At 43.5% G+C, this 20,664-nt stretch overlaps 1 protein-coding gene across 4 annotated transcripts in view; it reads left to right on the top strand.

The window, feature by feature from the left end:
* The window catches only part of LOC121569895 (POU domain, class 6, transcription factor 2-like), a 108,887-nt gene that overhangs the window by 11,837 nt on the left and 76,386 nt on the right, over window positions 1-20,664 (top strand). For 2 of the 4 annotated variants that reach the window (XM_041881195.2, XM_041881193.2), the window contains exons 3-4: window positions 11,755-11,852; window positions 17,688-17,895. In XM_041881195.2, the coding sequence (XP_041737129.1) occupies window positions 11,755-11,852; window positions 17,688-17,895 (306 nt within the window). Of the gene's footprint in view, window positions 1-11,754; window positions 11,853-17,672; window positions 17,896-20,664 lie in introns of all 4 variants that reach the window. The other 2 variants (XM_041881192.2, XM_045221182.1) reach the window with 1 other exon arrangement.

Below are 20,664 nucleotides of genomic sequence, written 5' to 3'. Positions count from 1 at the left end.
GCTCACAGAACGGGACCGCCGAGTGCTGAAGCGTGTAGCGCGTAAAACATTGTCTGTCCTCTGGTTGTAACTCTCACTACCGAGTTCCAAACTGCCTCTGGAAGCAACGTCAGCATAAGAACTGTTTGTCGGGAGCTGCATGAAATGGGTTTCCATGGCCGAGCAGCCACACACAAGCCTAAGATCACCATGCGCAATGCCAAGCGTCGGCTGGAGTGGTGTAAAACTCGCCGCCATTGGACTCTGGAGCAGTGGAAACACGTTCTCTGGAGTGATGAATCACGTTTCACCATCTGGCAGTCTGACGGACAAATCTGGTTTTGGCGGATGCCAGGAGAACCCTACCTGCCCCGATGCATAGTGCCAACTGTAAAGTTTGGTGAAGGAGGAATAATTGTCTGGGGCTGTTTTTCATGGTTTGGGCTAGGCCCCTTAGTTCCAGTGAAGATAAATCTTAACGCTACAGCATACAATTACATTCTAGACGATTCTGTGCTTCCAACTTTCAACTTTGTGGCAACAGTTTGGGGAAGGCCCTTTCCTGTTTCAGCATGACAATGCCCCCTTGCACAAAGCGAGGTTCATGCAGAAGTGGTTTGTCGAGATCGGTGTGGAAGAACTTGACTGGCTTGCACAGAGCCCTGACCTCCACCCCATCGAACACCTTTGGGATGAATTGGAACGCCGACTGCGAGCCAGGCCTAATCGCCCAACATCAGTGCCCAACCTCCCTAATGCTCTTGTGGCTGAATGGAAGCAAGTCCCTGCAGCAATGTTCCAACATCTAGTGGAAAGCCTTCCCAGAAGAGTGGAGGCTGTTATAGCAGCAAAGGGGGGACCAACTCCATATTAATGCCCATGATTTTGGAATGAGATGTTCGACGAGCAGGTGGTGTCCACTAGGGCTGTGGTATTTCTTCAGTCGGTGATTGTCAAGCAAATAACTGTCGGTTTCACGGTAATTGACCGTTAATTAACATAAACACATTTAGCATCTCCTGGCTTCCACACATAGTCTACAAGCCACTGATGCAGACCTTTGGAACATCTACATTTAAAAAAGTCTAATAAATCCATGTAATACAGCCTACAGCTTCACAATAAATCCATTATTTATTTTAGACAGGTGTAAAGAAGCATGATATGAAGAAAATGTAGTCTATTTCAGAAGAACAGAATAGCATACTCTGAGTTGTCCTTATGTTAGGTCCTGATCTGGCTATGCCTAATGGCTGTGAGCTACACTAGTTAGTTGTGGTCCTCTGTAGCTCAATTGGTAGAGCATGGCGCTTGTAATGCCAGGGTAGTGGGTTCGATCCCTGGGACCACCCATACGTAAAAATGTATGCGCACATGACTGTAAGTCGCTTTGGATAAAAGCGTCTGCTAAATGGCATATTATATTATTATTAGTTCATTTAGCAGACAAGATTTGCTTAGAATTCCGTGGCATTATTTTAAAGTATGAAGAATACAATTGAACAAAGCTGAATAAAATAGAAAGGATATTTTCTCCGAACTATTTGAGGGAGTGTGCACATGTGGCTATTCTATGTTGAGCGAACAAAGAAATAGGTATTCCTATATGCTTAATTTAGAGTTATTGATGTAATTTTAGTTCTACAAACGCTGGGCTATATGTTTAGATTTTTTATAAATTGTAAGGCTGCATGAAGTCGCTTGAAAGGCATGAGCTCTGCTTTGTTTTTTTTGTGCAGGCTGTACACACTTCATCAGTCACTCATTCACAATTTGACAAGCACTTGATAATGCCTCGAATTCCCTTTGTGTGGCCGTAATGCACCCTAAAGAAATTAATGTATTTTGCGGCCAGTGGCAGTTGTGCCCTTCTCCCTGAGTGCGGTGCGCTCCGAAGCACCTCTCACTCACATGGCTCTCCATCACGTGATCGGGTCTTTCTCACAGACTACAAGTGAAGACAGACACATCGGGGACACAACTGCAAGAGTCCTTATCCAATTCCGAGGTGCATATTGAAGATATTGGAAGAGCTGTAGGCCTAATGAACAGCAAAAGCACTAGCCTATGTCAATCTACTCTCCCCCATAGTACAAAAGTTGACCTATTCTATTCTGTGCGAGAAATAAATATACCAAACATAGTCTGGGACAGTTGTGGGATGCGATAGATCCCAAATTAATATAACCACTAGCATCAAAAAAACTGTTTTAAGCGATGTGGCTGACGCAACAGATCAGAACGTTTAGCTTAAAATGTTGATAAACTATTAGGCTATTTCTTCACATTATAAGCGCAGCAATGCGCACATGGCAATAAGCTATAAGCATGAATGTTCCATTAGTGGAAAACACCATTATCAAAAGTGACCGCAAATGCCTATAGAAAGCTGATGCCTATAGAAAGCTGATGGGATCCTCCTCATTTTAATAGAGGCCATCACTCTGTTTTCTCACGCAATTACATAGCCTATAGAAATGTTGGGCAACATGAGCTCATGGGCTCTCATGAAGGGTTTGATTAGATTTTCGATTACATTTGCATTGATGTCAGTGAGATTAGAGGGACAATAGAGTGCTGAGTACCAGGCGGTTAGCAAGTTTGGTAGGCTACTAATGACCAGCAGCAGCATCAGAGCTTGGAGAAGCCTAATTACCGTGACTAAATGGTCACGTGGAATTTGACTGCCTTCATGACTCGTGACCGCCAGTGTGGCGGTAATACAGTCACCGCAACAGCCCTAGTGTCCACATACTTTTGGTCATGTAGTGTACTTTTGAAATGAATTGCATATAATGATGAATCACTTATTTGCTCATTTGAACATGAAGCCATATTATTCCACAAATTACTTTGTTTGTGACAGGAAAACACGTTGGATAGAGATCCAGACAGAGAGCCATGGTTAAAGAGAAACCCTCTTACAGGATGATGAAGGGGGCACCAGATCAGGCTGAATCCTATTTACCACAAGTATCATTTAAGTAACAGGCTTACAGCCCTCTCAGGCAGGCCCTGATTTCACCTTCCACACTGCACTGATGACCATAAAAGGATGAGGAATAATTTAGGATTGTTATTGGTCACTTTCAACCCTGAGGTAATCAGGTTGACATTGCTTGGGGAATGAGGAGAATGGACCGCAACAGATGTACTCATGTGCAAAGTGTTCCGCTCCCCTGAGACCTGCCTGCACAAATGCTCTCTCTCTCTCTCTCTCTTTCTCTCCAACTCTCCCCCTCTTCCTCCTCTCCACACCCCCCCTCTGTCTCTCTCACTCTTCATCACACCCTTTCCTTCTTGACCTTTGAGATGAGCATTACCCCTTCTCTCCAATTGACCTCATCCTTTCCCACTTGTGCTCTCCAGTCTGCTCGGCTCCTGGTCCCCTTCAATGCAGAAGGAGAGGCAGGTATGAGCAGGCCAAGAGCACTTCCCGGTCTCAGAGAGCCTGTTGGAGGGAGACCCATGGCCATGTAAGAGAGGATAACTATGGGAGGATGCTACTTCCCTGTTATCAGTTACAATTACATACTGACGATTACCAATAACTACCATTGAGCAGCAACAGGGGGGTCTACACTTCAAAAACATTGTTTTTACCCTGTAATAATTTCTTCATGAAAATACTCTATACCTCCCTCTCTATCCCATGTTCTCTGGTGGTCCTGTAATTACTAACTCCAGAAGTGGCTGAAGAACTGCTGAGGTGAAAAATCCAATCCACACTGCCCAGTACTTTGCTTTGCCTCCCGTGTAATACCTTGACTCCATAATTCCACTTATAGGTGGAATAATTAATGAATTTGATATTTTGGCGTGTACAGTCTGGAGCTCCTTGCTGCTCCAGCAGAAATCAACCGTTAATATAAGGGGCCCAGAGAGACTGGCTCGGCCCCTGACCACCAAGCCCCTGCGCTGGGCCCTTAATTAAGGAAATGACAGCTCTCCAGGCTCTAGTGTGTGATAATGCAGCTAATGGTATTACAGGCAGCCACTCAACAGTCAATGTCTGGTATCTTCCGACTCCAAAAACGCTATTGACGTGTAACCAGCCAGCCTCCTCTCAGGGTCTCTAAACAGAGTATTACTTTCCTGCTCATCCTCAGGGAGCCATCTAACAAAGAGGACCCAGGGTTATTGGCAGACCATTATCCTCTGGAGATGTCAAACTTATAGTGTATTTGAGGTTTAAAAAGGCTTCGGAAGTTTGGAACGTAGGCCACTGGGACATGTGGTAACCTAGTTTGAGAACAGCTAAGGGATTGGTCAAAAGATGGCTGAGTTACTGACAAATCAAAATCAAATTTTATGTGTCCATTTAAACCACTGTAAATCCAGTGCACCATACAGTACTGTATATTCTCTGTCCCTTCTCTTATGCACAGTATTTTCAGATGTGATACAGTATGACTTACTGGGGAATAGGAAACTCTCTCTCTCTCTTTCTCCTCCTCTCCCTCTTTCGCCCGTGTGTGTAGTAAACTTGTGCGTGTGCCAATACCATAAAAGCTATGCCGTGTCAGGCATTTCAGAAGCATTAGTGAAATCAATGGCCAAACAATCCAGCACAATTGGTCTGGTATTGACAGAATTAAACCTTGTGTATGATGTGACTTGTCATTTCTTTGGCCCAGTATGATGCCCTGACCCACATCATCAGTGAATCTCTATTGATTCCTGTAGCCTGGGCTTTCACTCTCATTTGTTTGGTACTCAACAATAAGGAACAAAAACACATATTTCCATAGCAAATAGAAACTGTATGATAAGAATGCACAAATGTATTTTCTTTTGAAGGTCGATATTGTGTTGATATTTAATAGTAGAAAAAAAGTATGAATAATAAATATGGAGGGGGAAAAAACTGTTTTGAGAGAAGTTTAGTCATTGTTGTTGTTAATATATTAAATGCATGTTGGTATTTATTGGGATGACTCATGTACTGGAGGCAAATCTGCAGGGTAGTCACTAGCTGGCACGGCCACAAAGTCATAAAATCTGATTTTAAACCTAACCCTAACCTTAACCCTAACCTTATCCAAACTGCTAACCTGAAATGAAGACCAAATAGCACAGTTTGTATAGCCAATTTTGACTTTGCCGCTGGCCCATCTAGAAATCGCTCAGCTCTGCCTCCAGGACAATATTCATCCCAATAAATGTCAACCTGCATATTACATCTCAATGAGACCAGCTACATAACGAAACAACATGCCCTCAGCCCAGCTTTTTGAAAAGAGCCATTACTAAAAAGGGGGGTTGTGGAGTTTATGGGCTGGTTGATTTTGAAAAGCCTGAATCATTACCGCGGCTTTCTCTCCCACATTTGACAGCTTATAATGCATCACCACTAAAATACCTTAAGTGTTAACGCTTCTTTTATGGACAAAAATGGATTCATAAATGCAGTGGGCTGAAAGCTAACTCGGACACAAAGCCTTCAATAACACCCATTTCATTCACATGGTCAGTGGATAAAGCAGTTGTTGCATTAGAGTAGACGGCATACTGATTACTCTATGAAATGCAGACTAATTGTTTTGTGTGGTGTTGTGCTTGGGGCAGCACTCTGTATTGAGACGAGCGGCGGATTATGTCAATTAAATGCAGCTCTTTGCACCCCATATACAAAACCCTCTGCCCTGTGTGGCTCTCCAGTCCCCACTTAGGTGATCAATGAAATATTATTTATTTATTGTCAGATATTGGGGTATTTCCACACCATAAGCCACCGATCACTGATATAGGAATCATTATTGTTGTAGTGTAGAAGAGATGACAGTGGTTAGAATATCTGGGAGATAGTTTTGGGTTATTCAGTTGTGTTAAATCAGCACAAATAACAGAGTTGAGAAATTGTATTTTATAATAACAAGCATTAAGCTCTTAAATTCATTGCAAGGTTTACAGTACCAGTCAAAAGTCAGGACACACCTACTCATTGAAGGGTTTTTCTTTATTTTTACTATTTTCTACATTGTAGAATAATAGTGAAGACATCAAAACTATGAAATAACACATGTGAAATCAAAATACACTGCTCAAAAAAATAAAGGGAACACTTAAACAACACAATGTAACTCCAAGTCAATCACACTTCTGTGAAATCAAACTGTCCACTTAGGAAGCAACACTGGTTGACAATAAATGTCACATGCTGTTGTGCAAATGGAATAGACAACAGGTGGAAATTATAGGCAATTAGCAAGACACCCCCAATAAAGAAGTGGTTCTGCAGGTGGTGACCACAGACCACTTCTCAGTTCCTATGCTTCCTGGCTGATGTTTTGGTCACTTTTGAATGCTGGCGGTGCTTTCACTCTAGTGGTAGCATGAGACGGAGTCTACAACCCACACAAGTGGCTCAGGTAGTGCAGCTCATCCAGGATGGCACATCAATGCGAGCTGTGGCAAGAAGGTTTGCTGTGTCTGTCAGCGTAGTGTCCAGAGCATGGAGGCGCTACCAGGAGACAGGCCAGTACATCAGGAGACGTGGAGGAGGCCGTAGGAGGGCAACAACCCAGCAGCAGGACCGCTACCTCCGCCTTTGTGCAAGGAGGAGCAGGAGGAGCACTGCCAGAGCCCTGCAAAATGACCTCCAGCAGGCCACAAATGTGCATGTGTCTGCTCAAACGGTCAGAAACAGACTCCATGAGGGTGGTATGAGGGCCCGACGTCCACAGGTGGGGGTTGTGCTTACAGCCCAACACCGTGCAGGACGTTTGGCATTTGCCAGAGAACACCAAGATTGGCAAATTCGCCACTGGCCGCCCTGTGCTCTTCACAGATGAAAGCAGGTTCACACTGAGCACATGTGACAGACGTGACAGAGTCTGGAGACGCCGTGGAGAACGTTCTGCTGCCTGCAACATCCTCCAGCATGATCGGTTTGGCGGTGGGTCAGTCATGGTGTGTGGTGGCATTTCTTTGGGGGGCCGCACAGCCCTCCATGTGCTCGCCAGAGGTAGCCTGACTGCCATTAGGTACCGAGATGAGATCCTCTGACCCCTTGTGAGACCATATGCTGGTGCGGTTGGCCCTGGGTTCCTCCTAATGCAAGACAATGCTAGACCTCATGTGGCTGGAGTGTGTCAGCAGATCCTGCAAGAGGAAGGCATTGATGCTATGGACTGGCTCGCCCGTTCCCCAGACCTGAATCCAATTGAGCACATCTGGGACATCATGTCTCGCTCCATCCACCAACGCCACGTTGCACCACAGACTGTCCAGGAGTTGGCGGATGCTTTATTCCAGGTCTGGGAGGAGATCCCTCAGGAGACCATCCGCCACCTCATCAGGAGCATGCCCAGGCATTGTAGGGAGGTCATACAGGCACGTGGAGGCCACACACACTACTGAGCCTCATTTTGACTTGTTTTAAGGACATTACATCAAAGTTGGATCAGCCTGTAGTGTGGTTTTCCACTTAAATTTTGAGGGTAACTCCAAATCCAGACCTCCATGGGTTGATAAATTTGATTTCCATTGATAATTTTTGTGTGATTTTTTTGTCAGCACATTCAACTATGTAAAGAAAAAAGTATTTAATAAGATTATTTCATTCATTCAGATCTAGGATGTGTTGTTTAAGTGTTCCCTTTATTTTTTGAGCAGTGTATATTTTGTATTTGAGATTCTTCAAAGTAGCCACCCTTTGCCTTGATGACAACTTTGCACACTCTTGGCATTCTCTCAACCAGCTTCATGAGGAATGCTTTTCCAACAGTCTTGAAGGAGTTCCCACATATGCTGAGCACTTGTTGGCTGCTTTTCCTTCACTCTGCCGTCCAACTCATCCCAAACCATCCCAATTGGGTTGAGATCGGGTGATTGTGGGGGCCAGGTCATCTGATGCAGCACTCCATCACTCTCCTTCTTGGTCAAATAGCCCTTACACAGCCTGGAGGTGTGTTTTGGGTCATTGTCCTGTTGAAAAACAAATGATAGTCCCACTAAGCGCAAACCAGATGGGATGGCGTATCGCTGCAGAATTCTGGTTTAGTGTGCCTTGAATTCTAAATAAATCACTGACAGTGTCACCAGCAAAGCACCCCCACACCATCACACCTCCTCCACCATGCTTCATGGTGGGAACCATACATGCAGAGATAATCCGTTCACCTACTCTGCATCTCATAAAGACACAGCGGTTGGAACCAAAAATCTCCAATTTGGACTCATCAGACCATAGGACAGATTTCCACCGGTCTAATGTCCATTGCTCATGTTTATTGGCCCAAGCAAGTCTCTTCTTCTTATTGGTGTCCTTTAGTAGTGGTTTCTTTGCAGCAATTCAACCATGAAGGCCTGATTCATGCAGTCTCCTCTGAACAGTTGATGTTGAGATGTGTCTGTTACTTGAACTCTGTGAAGCATTTATTTGGGCTGAAAAATGAGGTGCAGTTAAATCTAATGAACTTATCCTCTGCAGCAGAGGTAACTCTGGGTCTTCCATTCCTGTGGCGGTCCTCATGAGAGCCAGTTTCATCATAGCACTTTATGGTTTTTGCGACTGCACTTGAAGAAACTTTCACAGTTCTTGAAATTTTCCAGATTGACTGACCATCATGTCTTAAAGTAATGATGGACTGTTGTTTCTCTTTGCTTATTTGAGCTGTTCTTGCCATAATATGGAGTTGGTCTTTTACCAAATAGGGCTATCTTCTGTATACCACCCCTACCTTGTCACAACACAACTGATTGGCTCAAACGCATTAAGAAGGAAAGAAATTCCACAAATGAACTTTTAACAAGGCACACCTGTTAATTGAAATGCATTCCAGGTGACTACCTCATGAAGCTGGTTGAGAGAATGCCAAGAGTGTGCAAAGCTGTCATCAAGGCAAAGGGTGGCTACTTTGAAGAATCTCAAATATAAAATATATTTTGATTTGTTTAACACTTTTTTGGTTACTACATGATTCCATATGTGTTATTTCGGAAAATATTAAAAATAAAGACAAACCCTTGAAGGAGTAGGTACTGTACCAAAGAGAGTTTAGCCATTCAAAATAACATGTAAACATATTGATCCTTTCTGGATTTTTGTGCACAAAATAGTGAAGGAATTACTTTAGTCTAAGTATAAAATTGTATGAACATGTAAGTAGAAAATATGTATAAAACATTATTTCAGCAAACATTTTATAATTCCAAGTGCCATTATTGCTGTTGTCAGTCCAGTGTTACTGTCCAAAAGGGAATCCACTCAAGAAACCTTCACATTATATAAACTGGTTAAAATAAATAGGAGACCTAGTAATAAAAGGGAATTGAAGATGGACTCCCTGGATATTTCTCCTGTCAGCGTTTTAATTTTGTTAAAGAAATCATGCCCAACACCTTAGGGAAAAGATGTGCATGTGCATTTATTTATTATCGATTCCTTTCCCAGAGCTAAACGTGTTAACGTCACAGATATTTGCAGGCCGATCAAGCTTTCTCTTAACATCCCGCGAAGTTATTGTGAGATGATGCAATGAAAGGCATACAGCAGTTCTTTAATAAGCCATAGCCCTCTGCGCTGTCTATCAAATGGAATATATTATTCACTACACCAACTGGATTCATACATTCATTACTTATTGATGGTATTGCCATGCTGTAAACTTTGATTCGCTCATCAATAATAGCGCAGAGTGATTCCTCTGATTAGGGGTGGATGCCATAGTCAAGCCATTGTTTTCTTCTTCTCTGATATTGAGATGGAATGGATATATGCTAATTAGATGAACTGCTGCCAGTGTTCAATGTTCAATTCCACTGTCATGTTTGTCGTTCATTGATATGACATCTGATGATATGCATGCTTGTAGTTGTTGATTGGAAACTAGTTAGGTTATTGAGTAATGCCTAATATGTTCACAAATATGAATGAAATCCTCAATTGACTTGTGAATTCCGGTTTTCATTCTATGAAGAAACTTGTCTTCAAAGACATTAGATCAAGTCAGAAGAAATGGGTGAATTGATGTCATATCAGTGAGAAACCCTTGAGAAATAGAGAAACCCTAAACTAAGCTCATCATCATGCACTTATAATAACCTATTTTGAATGTTTGGTGTTAGATTCCGCTGTCCAAATCCAAAGCCATTGTCTTCAAAATGGTTTTTCTTCTCTGCAACAATTAAAGGCATTGGGTTGGGCTATGTTTGACCCATAATGGGTGAAATTGGTAAGAAACTGCACTGTCTAATGTTAGGTGACTGCAGGGTTGACAAGCTTGGGTTTATGTGGACCAATATCAAGACGCAGGCCCAGTGAGCCAGAGGTAGAAACCAGCTCGAAATGCGGGCTTGTCCCCCAAGGCAATTAAATCAAGCATCAAATGCTTAAGGTTCATTTGATGGGTCATGCCATTCACCAATTATTTGGATTTTATGTAAAGATGAGATGATGTTGGATGGCAGAGTGGAGTTTCGGACGTAATGCGCACATTTGTACCGTCCCAGTCCCACACAACCAACCAGCAACCAGATCTTGATAGCAAAGCCTTCAGTAATACAAAGGTCAAACTTTGATGCAGTGATTTTTTTTTAATCTATTCTTCTTCAATAGGCCTCTTGTAACTTGCCCAAATTGAAAAGGGATACACAAGTGTATTCACGTTCTTTCGCTTTCTCTGGAACTCTCCCACTCACTTTGTTTACTTCTTTTACAAACTTGAATTCAAGTTTTTGTGGAAAGTGAGTTTGAATCTGTTGTACAATACATTGAGTTGTATAGTAGCCTACCATTGATGTATGGCTGCATTTAGAGAAAATATCAATATGCTGAGACCTCTTTATTGATGACTTATTTTGACTTGTAATCAATGTTCTTGACTTTTGTCAAAGATGGACTTTATACAAGTTAGCCCATATGGTATAAAAGCAAATAGTTTATCATTGAACTATCTGAAGGAATATACTTTTAATGAATAGTTTCATGGTTTATCTACAGTATAAAAGTTACAACAGCTAGGCAGAAGGGACCTATAAAAATTGTACTATAGTGGCAAGGCACTTTTCTATCAAAACACGTTATCACACATGATGACTGAGGTCTGAGATGCGCATGAGCTGTTGAGAGATGCTGAGAGAGAGAGTCAATGTTTTAACAGTGTCTGTGTCCCAAATGGCGCACTATGGGCCCTGGTCAAAAGTAGTGTATTGCATAGGGAATAGGGTGCCATTTGGGACACAACCAGTGTCTCACCACCCACCAACCCTGAGTGGTTTTGTTTTCTCTCCTGCCGTCACATCACACAGCAGGCCAGGCTTATTATCATGTCCCTGTCGGATGTGCTCCTCCTTGCTCCGCCATGGCCTCACAGCAAACAGGTCTAATTCTGTCTCATAGCCACAGGCTGTCTTCTTGTACAGGGGGGTTAGATGGGTGATGATACTCAGCAATGTAAATGGGTGAATAATGCGGAGCCAGGCCCCACAGTTTATGCAGCGCCGCAGCCATCCATCTCTCATCCCTCAGCTGTAATCGGGGCCGTCGGGGAGCGGCTGCCTGGTATGCATCATCCTCACGTCAATGAGACTCTCAACTGGCGGGTCATTTATTCAGCACTGATTGTGAACGGTGCCGCAGCAGTTATTGATAAAACACTTTAACACAAAATCCCCTCCCCTCCGTACTCGGGGCTGTGTGATCACAGCTGGCCATGTCTGAGTGTGGATGTTATTTGGTGCATGATTGTTTCAATGTTATAGTGGATTAACATCTCTCTCTCCCCCTTCCCCCCTCCCCCCTCTCTCCCCCTCTCGCTTTCTCTCCCTCAGGAGCCCGTGATGGCTCTGTCCAGTCTGATACCAGCAGCAGCCCGTCAGAACAGAGTCAGCTGGGGCAGTCTCACCCAGCCTACCCGGTGGGACCACAGGTGGGTGTCTCCCCATGTCTCCCATTGACATGTACCTAAACACATAATCCCACCAGATACATCCGAACATTAAAATTATCTGCAAATTATATCAAATCCTCCCCAAAGATAATCAGTTGAGATGTCTTTATGAGCATGTAATATATAGCAGTTTTTCTGTGATCACTTTGTCATCAATTTAGAATATATAGAGAGTTGTTTACATTTCCTCTGCCCCCTCCCCATCAAGGCCAACAAAACACACTCCAACCCCATGCAGCCCTACTAAACAGCTCAATAAGACAGCCAGCGTATGTGATTGGTTTTACTGGCCTGGTGGCTCTGCCCTGTTTAATGAACATTTATCTCATTAGTGCTGTCTCACTGTCACCTCCCGGAACACAGTAGTGTAAACAGCCAGACAGGCAGCCAAGCAGGCACAGAGCCCTCCCTCCCTTCCCCTAATGAGGCCACTCTCCCAGCACTCAGTGGTTTGCATCCCAAAATACACCCTATTCCCTGTATAGTGCACTACTTTTGACCTGAGCTCTATGGGCCCTGGTCAAAGTAGTGCTCTATAAATGGAATAGGGTGTCATTTGGGACACGGTACTCAGTGTTACTCAATTAAGGGATCCGCTACTGAATCAGTCCTCATCAGGGTAAACAAAAGAGGAAATGTGATGGGAAGAGAGACTAACTCACTGAGTTCCCTGCTGAATTATCTCACTCAGCTCAGCAGAATGAGCAGCCGAGAACCAGACTGATTAAAACCACTCTGATGATCAGAGACATGATAGCTGTTTAATGCACGGATGCTAAACAAGGGTATCAGACCAAATAGAAACGCTTTAGTGCAGCTGGTTGTGCCAGATCCTACTGTATGAGCTACAAAAGATTGTTCCCCCAACAGTCTCAGTCTAATATATTAATGCTGTCAGTACAGTCTCAGTGAAGCTAACACTTTTCAGAAACAAAGGCGCTGCGCGTGCCATAACCAATTCTCCTGTTTCGGGATCAATATGTTTTGATAGATTCTCTCTCCAGAGCCGGATATTGTGCGAACAGCCATTATCCAAGGGTAGTTTACCCAACATGAATGCGCCTTCCTCCCCCGACAAAAGTCGGCTATCTCTGTGATTACGGGCAATTTCTCAGAGTCTGCCTGGGCTGCCAGGCAGATGGAAGGGCCTGCCGGCCCCTAATGGGCAGAGAGGCAGGGTACCTCATCTAGGTCTAAAGCCCCATCCAGCCCCACCCAGACCCCATCCAGAGCCCAACTCGACCTCGAACACATGCAGAGAGGCAGGGTACCTTATCCACGTCTGGATTCCCATCCAGCCTCCATCCAGAGCCAAACTCCATCCCAGAACACTTGCCTGCTCCCTTGGAGCCCCACTCCTCAACACTCAGCTGTCAGCCATGCCAAAGCCAGTACCATACCATCCCCACTAGACCTGTGTTGGAAAGACAGGCAAGACAAACAAAGAATGGAAAAGAATGCCGAACTATTCACACAGACACCCAAAGGAAGCAGAATGGGTTGTTTACTGTAATTAAAAGACAATATAGTTTTTATGCTCTGGAATGTGGTGGCGGCCAGAGACTAGTTTTTCAGATGTAATCTTCAGTTAAATTAGTACTCACACTTTGCATGTTTTACCGAAGCAAGTTAGGTAGACATGGAATCAATTTCTAAACTGCCCCCCTCTTCTCTTCATGAAAGCCATGAGCCGCCCAGCAACAAACACAGCCTAAAGACAAATAGCAAGGGGTCTTATTTACTTGAAGCTGGCAGACACGTGCTTGTAATAATAAATCAGCAGTACATTTGATGTATGTAGAATTGCTTTTTAATATCATTCCCTTCCATGGAGCGCTGTCTTCAGTGACAGGCGAAAGGATCTCATTTAATTTGAAGTTGAAATGTTCAAAGATGTCTTTGATTATATGCCGCTACAATTCAACATGAAATTTACTTTAAAAAACAAGATTAAACATATGTCACTTGCGCTGACAAAATTCCCCCCTTTGTTATTGTCCTTTGATGGTTCGTCTTTGCTCACTCAAATGACTAATTCCTTATTTAAAGCTAATGACAAACGTAATTTGGAATGTGTTCAAAGTCAACCAGTGGCACTCCTTTGCGTTATGGTTTACTATAGTACTTCAAAGCAAACAAAAATGGTTCAGAATGTTTTTCAAACCTAATGAGTATTGACTATTTAAGCAATAAGGCATGAGGGGGTGTGGTATATGGCCAATATACCACAGCTAAGGGCTGTTCTTAGGCATGACACAACGCAAAGTGGCTGGATACAGCCCTTAGCCGTGATATATTTGCCATATACCACAAACCCCAGAGGAGCCTTATTGCTATTATAAACTGGTTACCAATGTAATTAGAGCAGTAAAAATACATGTTTTGTCAACCCACGGTATACAGTCTGATATACCACTGCTGTCAGCCCATCAGCATTCAGGGCTCGACCACCCGGTTTGTAATAAAAAACAAGTATCATTGTTATTTAATCCGTTTTGTTTACAGGATACAGTTGCTAGCACTAAACCTCTCCCCATGTCATTGACTATTAAAGCTTCGTCCCTGGTCACCTTTTGATCAAAGGTGTAGGTGAAACAAATACAGTTGAAGTCAGAAGTTTACATACACCTTAGCCAAATACATTTAAACTCAGTTTTTCACAATTCCTGACATTTAATCCTAGTCAAAATCCCCTGTCTTAGGTCAGTTAGGATCACCACTTTATTTTAAGAATGTGAAATGTCAAAATAATAGTAGAGAGAATGATTTATTTCAGCTTTTATTTATTTCATCACATTCCCAGTGGGTCAGCAGTTTACATACACTCAATTAGTATTTGGTAGCATTGCCTTTAAATTGTTTAACTTGGGTCAAACCTTTCGGGTAGCCTTCCACAAGCTTCCCACAATACGTTGGGTGAATTTTGGCCCATTCCTCCTGACAGAGCTGGTGTAACTAAGTCAGGTTTGTAGGCCTCCTTGCTCGCACACGCTTTTTCAGTTCTGCCCACACATTTCCTATAGGATTGAGGTCAGGGCTTTGTGATGGCCAATCCAATACCTTGACTTTGTTGTCCTTAAGCCATTTTGCCACAACTTTGGAAGAATGCTTGGGGTCATTGTCCATTTAGAAGACCCATTTGCGACCAAGCTTTAACTTCCTGACTGATGTCTTGAGATGTTGCTTCAATATATCCACATAATTTTCCTTCCTCATGATGCCATCTATTTTGTGAAGTGTACCAGTCCCTCCTGCAGCAAAGCACCCCCACAGCATGATGCTGCCACCCCCGTGCTTCACGGTTGGGATGGTGTTCTTCGGCTTGCAAGCCTTCCCCTTTTTCCTCCAAACATAACGATGGTCATTATGGCCAAACAGTCCTAATTTTGTTTCATCAGACCAGAGGACATTTCTCCAAAAAGTACGATCTTTGTCCCCATGTGCAGTTGCAAACCGTAGTCTGGCTTTTTTATGGTGGTTTTGGAGCAGTGGCTTCTTCCTTGCTGAGCGGCCTTTCAGGTTATACATTTTACATTTACATTTTAGTCATTTAGCAGACGCTCTTATCCAGAGCGACTTACAGTTAGTGAGTGCATACATTATTATATTTTTTTTTTTCATACTGGCCCCCCGTGGGAATCGAACCCACAACCCTGGCGTTGCAAACGCCATGCTCTACCAACTGAGCTACATCCCTAGGATGTAGCTCAGTTGGTATAGGACTCGTTTAGGACTCGTTTTACTGTGGATTTAGATACTTGTGTACCTGTTTCCTCCAGCATCTTCACAAGGTCCTTTGCTGTTGTTCTGGGATTGATTTGCACTTTTCGCACCAAAGTACGTTCATCTCTAGGAGACAGAACGCGTCTCCTTCCTGAGCGGTATGACGGCTGCGTGGTCCCATGGTGTTTATACTTGTGTACTATTGTTTGTACAGATGAATGTGGTACTTTCAGGCGTTTGGAAATTGCTCACAAGGATGAACCAGACTTGATTTTCCCATGATGTCAAGCAAAGAGGCACTGAGTTTGAAGGTAGGCCTTGAAATACATCCACAGGTACACCTCCAATTGACTCAAATTATGTCAATTAGCCTATCAGAAGCTTCTAAAGTCATGACATAATTGTTTTGAATTTTCCAAGCTGTTTAAAGGCACAGTCAACCCACTGGAATTGTGATACAGTGAATTATAAGTGAAATTATCTGTCTGTAAACAATTGTTGGAAAAATAACTTGTGTCATGCACAAAGTAGATGTCCTAACCGACTTGCCAAAACTATAGTTTGTTAACAAGAAATGGTTGAGTGGTTGAAAAACGAGTTTTAATGACTCCAACCTAAGTGTATGTAAACGTCCGACTTCAACTGTACATGAGGAAATTAGATACAAATGTAGGTATTTCTCTTGCCCTGTTTTCTCTTTAAAATGTTAGTGTTTCACCTTCCAATCTCTCTCAGCCTCTTGGCTTTAAACCCATGTAACATCACATTCCTTAAACTGTGATTATGTCGGAACTAGGGCTTGCTCTCCGCACTGCGCCGGGTTATCTTAGTGACACCGCTGTCATCCAGCAGCACCAAGCCTGGGAGTATGGTGGCATGTTGGCACCAGTCGGCCCCTCCGCTCCATCCTCCGCTCCCTCGCCACAGACGCCCCATGCAAAATAGAAGCAGATAGCTGACTAGTGCTGTTAGAGGTTTGTGGGCTAAGGTCAGTGTGGAGGAGTCAAGCAGAGCAGGAGCAGCACCGGGGCCGCAGGGTAGCCAGGTATACTACAGGCATACAGGAGCTGAGACGTTTAAGGGATGTGTTATTGGCTGGGCTTGGACACAAAGAAGCCATGCAGTCTTCCATGTCAATGCTTTCTGTCTAGAGGCACTCACAGCAGCTATTTTAGGAATGTCGTTTTACGTCATGTAAAACACTTGTTTTCTCTGATGACTTTATGAGAATCAAGTCTGTGTCTGGCAAACTGAAGAAAATCTAGATGTTATCAAAATGAATGAATATCTGGATGTCATAGCTCTGTATTCTGATGGTGCTACAACCCTTTCCACATCAGGTGTAAAGAACATGAATTAAACTTGGGGTCAAAGGACTGTGGCAATTCAAATGTTGGCTGTATATTTGCAAACCCACTCCCTGTGAAACTACATTTGAACTGCTCCTCTACTCTGCCAAATATCTCCTAGCGATACTCCAGATAACATATCTTAGCGTCTGTGTCTATGACTGCACAGATTCTACTCTGACTAATATTAGTGAATGCTGACATGAAGTCAGTGATGTACTGTATCTTCTAGCAAAGGAGGAAAGTGCTGATATTTGTGAAATGACTGATTCTAGGTGTGTTCATTGTAATGAAATGTAAACCACTCTGCAGAGGAAAATGTACTGCTCTCGTTCAAAGTTTGGAGTTGGATTCTTTTTTCCACACTCCAGCAAGCAGCACTGCGTTCTGACTGTCACTCTGGCTGTGGCATGTTTCAAAGCACAGATGTCATCAGCAAAAACAACAGCCTTCATCAGAACAGCACATTGATTAAAGCACTTCAGTCACTTGAGTGAAATGTGCGTTACATGTGTGGTTACCTTGTTTAACCATTGATTCCTCCCAGATTAATTTGATGTGAATATCATAATGTATCTTTATGAATGGTTCATTCCATATCCTGACACAAGACACTCAAAAACCTATGGATGAAATGGAATGTGAATGTGACCTCTCGCTACTAAGCATACTAATACATTCATCACCTTTACTATGCGTTTTACTAATGTCAATTTTTGTAACCCAGTGTCTTTCTATTCAGTCTCTGCTGGTGGCTCAGCAGCTAGCCCAGCAGCTGGCCGGGGGGTCGCCAGGCCTGAACCAGCCCATCCTCATCCCCTTCAATACAGGCAGCCACCTGGGAGGCCAGCAGGGGCTGGTGCTCTCGCTACCCACGGCCAACATCCAGGGCCTGATGGCTGCAGCAGCCGCACAGGGCATCATGACCCTTCCCCTACAGAACCTGCAAGGTAAGAGGGCCGCTCCACCAGATAAACTATAGAGGACAGGGTGGGAGTCTCAATTTACAGTCATTTTGACATTAATGCATATTGATGCATGCATTTGACGTAATAACAGCAGTAATCTTATGTTATAACATTCACCAAAAGTATTTAGTCCTCATATAGTTTGCCATTTATTATTATTATTTTATATACTGTGTGTACCAGTATGTACAGTTTATGCTACACAGGTTATGTGTTACGATTCACCTATAAAAAATGTCAATCTAAAAACCCAGAGGGGATAAAAAGGACTTTGGGGGTTTATGTTCCAAAAACATCAACTTTCCTGGAGAAAGAGCCATATTAATTACAGGTCAGCGTTTTGCAGCGCGGTGCAAAAGCACTTTGTGCCTGTTTTCGCTGCATAAGAGTGCACTGTACTTTCTTTTCTCTCTTTCCACCTCATCCGTCCGTCCACATGGCTGTACTTATCCTCGCTTTTTAAACTTTAATGCCCAAGTGTTCTCTTTTGATCATAGTTGTAAATGGTTTTCATTTTAATGTTTAAAACATTGTCTCTTTTATACCATTAGATTGAGGGATGGCTGGGGAAACCTTCAGTCATGAATGTTGGATGAGAGGGGTCTGAAGTCACTAATGTAAAAAGATGCCAGGCTGCATGTAAAGCAGTGTGTTTTGGGCGGAGATTACAATAATGCCAGGGCAGCACAAAGTGCATAGAGAGGAGCCCCCACCTTCTCTTCATGTGAGGAAATGGATGGATTGAGTGAGGAAATGTGAAGGAAGGTAGAAGCCCTAATGGACACAAACATGCATAAATAACAACATGCATCATCGCTATGGGGTGAGCTTTTAATAAACCTCACATCTATCTAGCCACTGATGCCCCTCAATGTATCCTGGAGCAATGGAGGATAATGGGACCGGCCGGCCGGTCTGTCTGTCTGTCTGTCTGTCTGTATGTCTGTCTGTCTGTCTGTCTGTCTGTCTGTCTGTCTGTCTGTCTGTCTGTCTGTCTGTCTCACACTTCAACAACTTCTCATATTGTATGTGGGACAAGCCAAAGGCTGTGATAACCTACTGACAAACACATTGTCATAATGTTGAAGGAACATAACCAACACCTCTCAATCATCTTTTTATAACAGATGGTTCGGTCCTCAATCCCTTGCCATTCGTTGGGTACAAAGTTAAAGAAATAAATGCCTCCTCTGCAGTTTCTTTTCAAGCGTACAGACGCATTGGCAGACTGGCTGTTCACACCTCCTCCTCCCATCCTATCTGAGAGGGACGCATTGATGGGACCTCTGTGGAGAGAAAGTGACACGAGTCAGGATTGAAGCTAAATGTCTTGACTGTGTCCAGGGCCCTCTGGCCACGCGGCGGCCCTCCACTCTCCCCTGTCGGAGCTCATCAGGGCCCTGCTGAATATGAGGCCTGCTGGCACAGCATCTCTGTCAGGCAGCCCCAGCCAGCCCCCATGCCCCTGCCCTCGCCCCTTTGCCCTCTCACCCCCCCTACTCACCCCAGTCCCCCTCAGCCCTGATTAATCACACGTTTACTGTTGTCAGTGTACCTACTCCCTACTGTCGCCTGCAGAGCCCAGAGCCAGCAGCCAGCTCATTTCACGACCTCGGGAGCAAGTGTGTTTTACAGCCCTGCTGCACCGCACCGTGACACACTGCTACAGTGGTTAATTAGCATCAGACCAGACACAGACAACTGTTAGCCTACAGTAATGAGACTGCAGGATGATCTCTGACTCTATTTAAATCTAATGACCCGGCTAATGATCAGCAAATATGGCTGTTTGACTTTGGGGGGGGGGGGGGATTCTTCACAGTACATAGCACAGTTTAGTAGCTACTATAGCCAGGATGGATTCCACTTTTGGAGTCTTTTTTATAGGCTTTAACAGAAGCCCAAATGTGATGCTAAAAAGTATGCCTTTTCTGTCAGCACTCACTGGCTGTTTAATCCATATTGTTCACCCCATCAGCTTTTTTTGCAAGGTGCTAAACATTCTAACAAATGAGATAAGCAGGGAAATGTGAGAGCCAAGCAATTCCCGCTAAGCATCTTTGATCACTTATCTCTCGTTAAACACCCCTGGCATTTTCCCTCGTCTAAGATCCTTCTTTAAAATGAATAGAGAGAGAGAGCGAGAGAGAGCGAGAGAGAGCGAGAGAGAGCGAGAGAGAGCGGAAGAGAGGGAGGGAGGGAGAGATAGGAGTGTGCAGGCTGGAGAGTTGTGAGAGTGAGACAGAGTGATGAATAACCGTCATTGTAATAAGGTTGTGCAGTAAAGTTGGAGCTGCTGCTTAAATAAAATGGAGCTGCAGCAGCATCTTGTCGTGGACACGGTAAACACAGCAGCACCCAGTGTAACTTGTTATTTGTCAGAATGATTTATGCCAAGAAACATTCTGTACAAAAAAATTCCCATTGAAACTAAACAAGGGAGAAAGTTATCTTGTGTAACAGAGTTTACACTATTGTAGCTGCAAACTAGGTTAGGGTTATGCTGTTTGTCCAATTATGTGATGATGCATATTTGTTAACTGTCTCATTAACAGAATTTGACATAATTATCACTACATTACTACATTACTGTTGTATATTGTATAATTAGATATGTGAATGAAACGAAACACACTTGCACAAAAAGTAGCTAACTAGATATAGCATTCTTGGAAATATAGATTACTCACATAAATACCCTGCACTCAAAAAAAGGTGCTATCTAGAACCTAAAAGGATTATTTGGCTGTC

This window comes from Coregonus clupeaformis, chromosome 7, assembly GCF_020615455.1.
Source record: "Coregonus clupeaformis isolate EN_2021a chromosome 7, ASM2061545v1, whole genome shotgun sequence".
NCBI classification, from domain to species: Eukaryota; Metazoa; Chordata; class Actinopteri; order Salmoniformes; family Salmonidae; genus Coregonus; species Coregonus clupeaformis.
The sequence above is the reverse complement of the archived record's forward strand: the minus strand, read 5'-3'. Positions and strand labels throughout refer to the sequence as shown.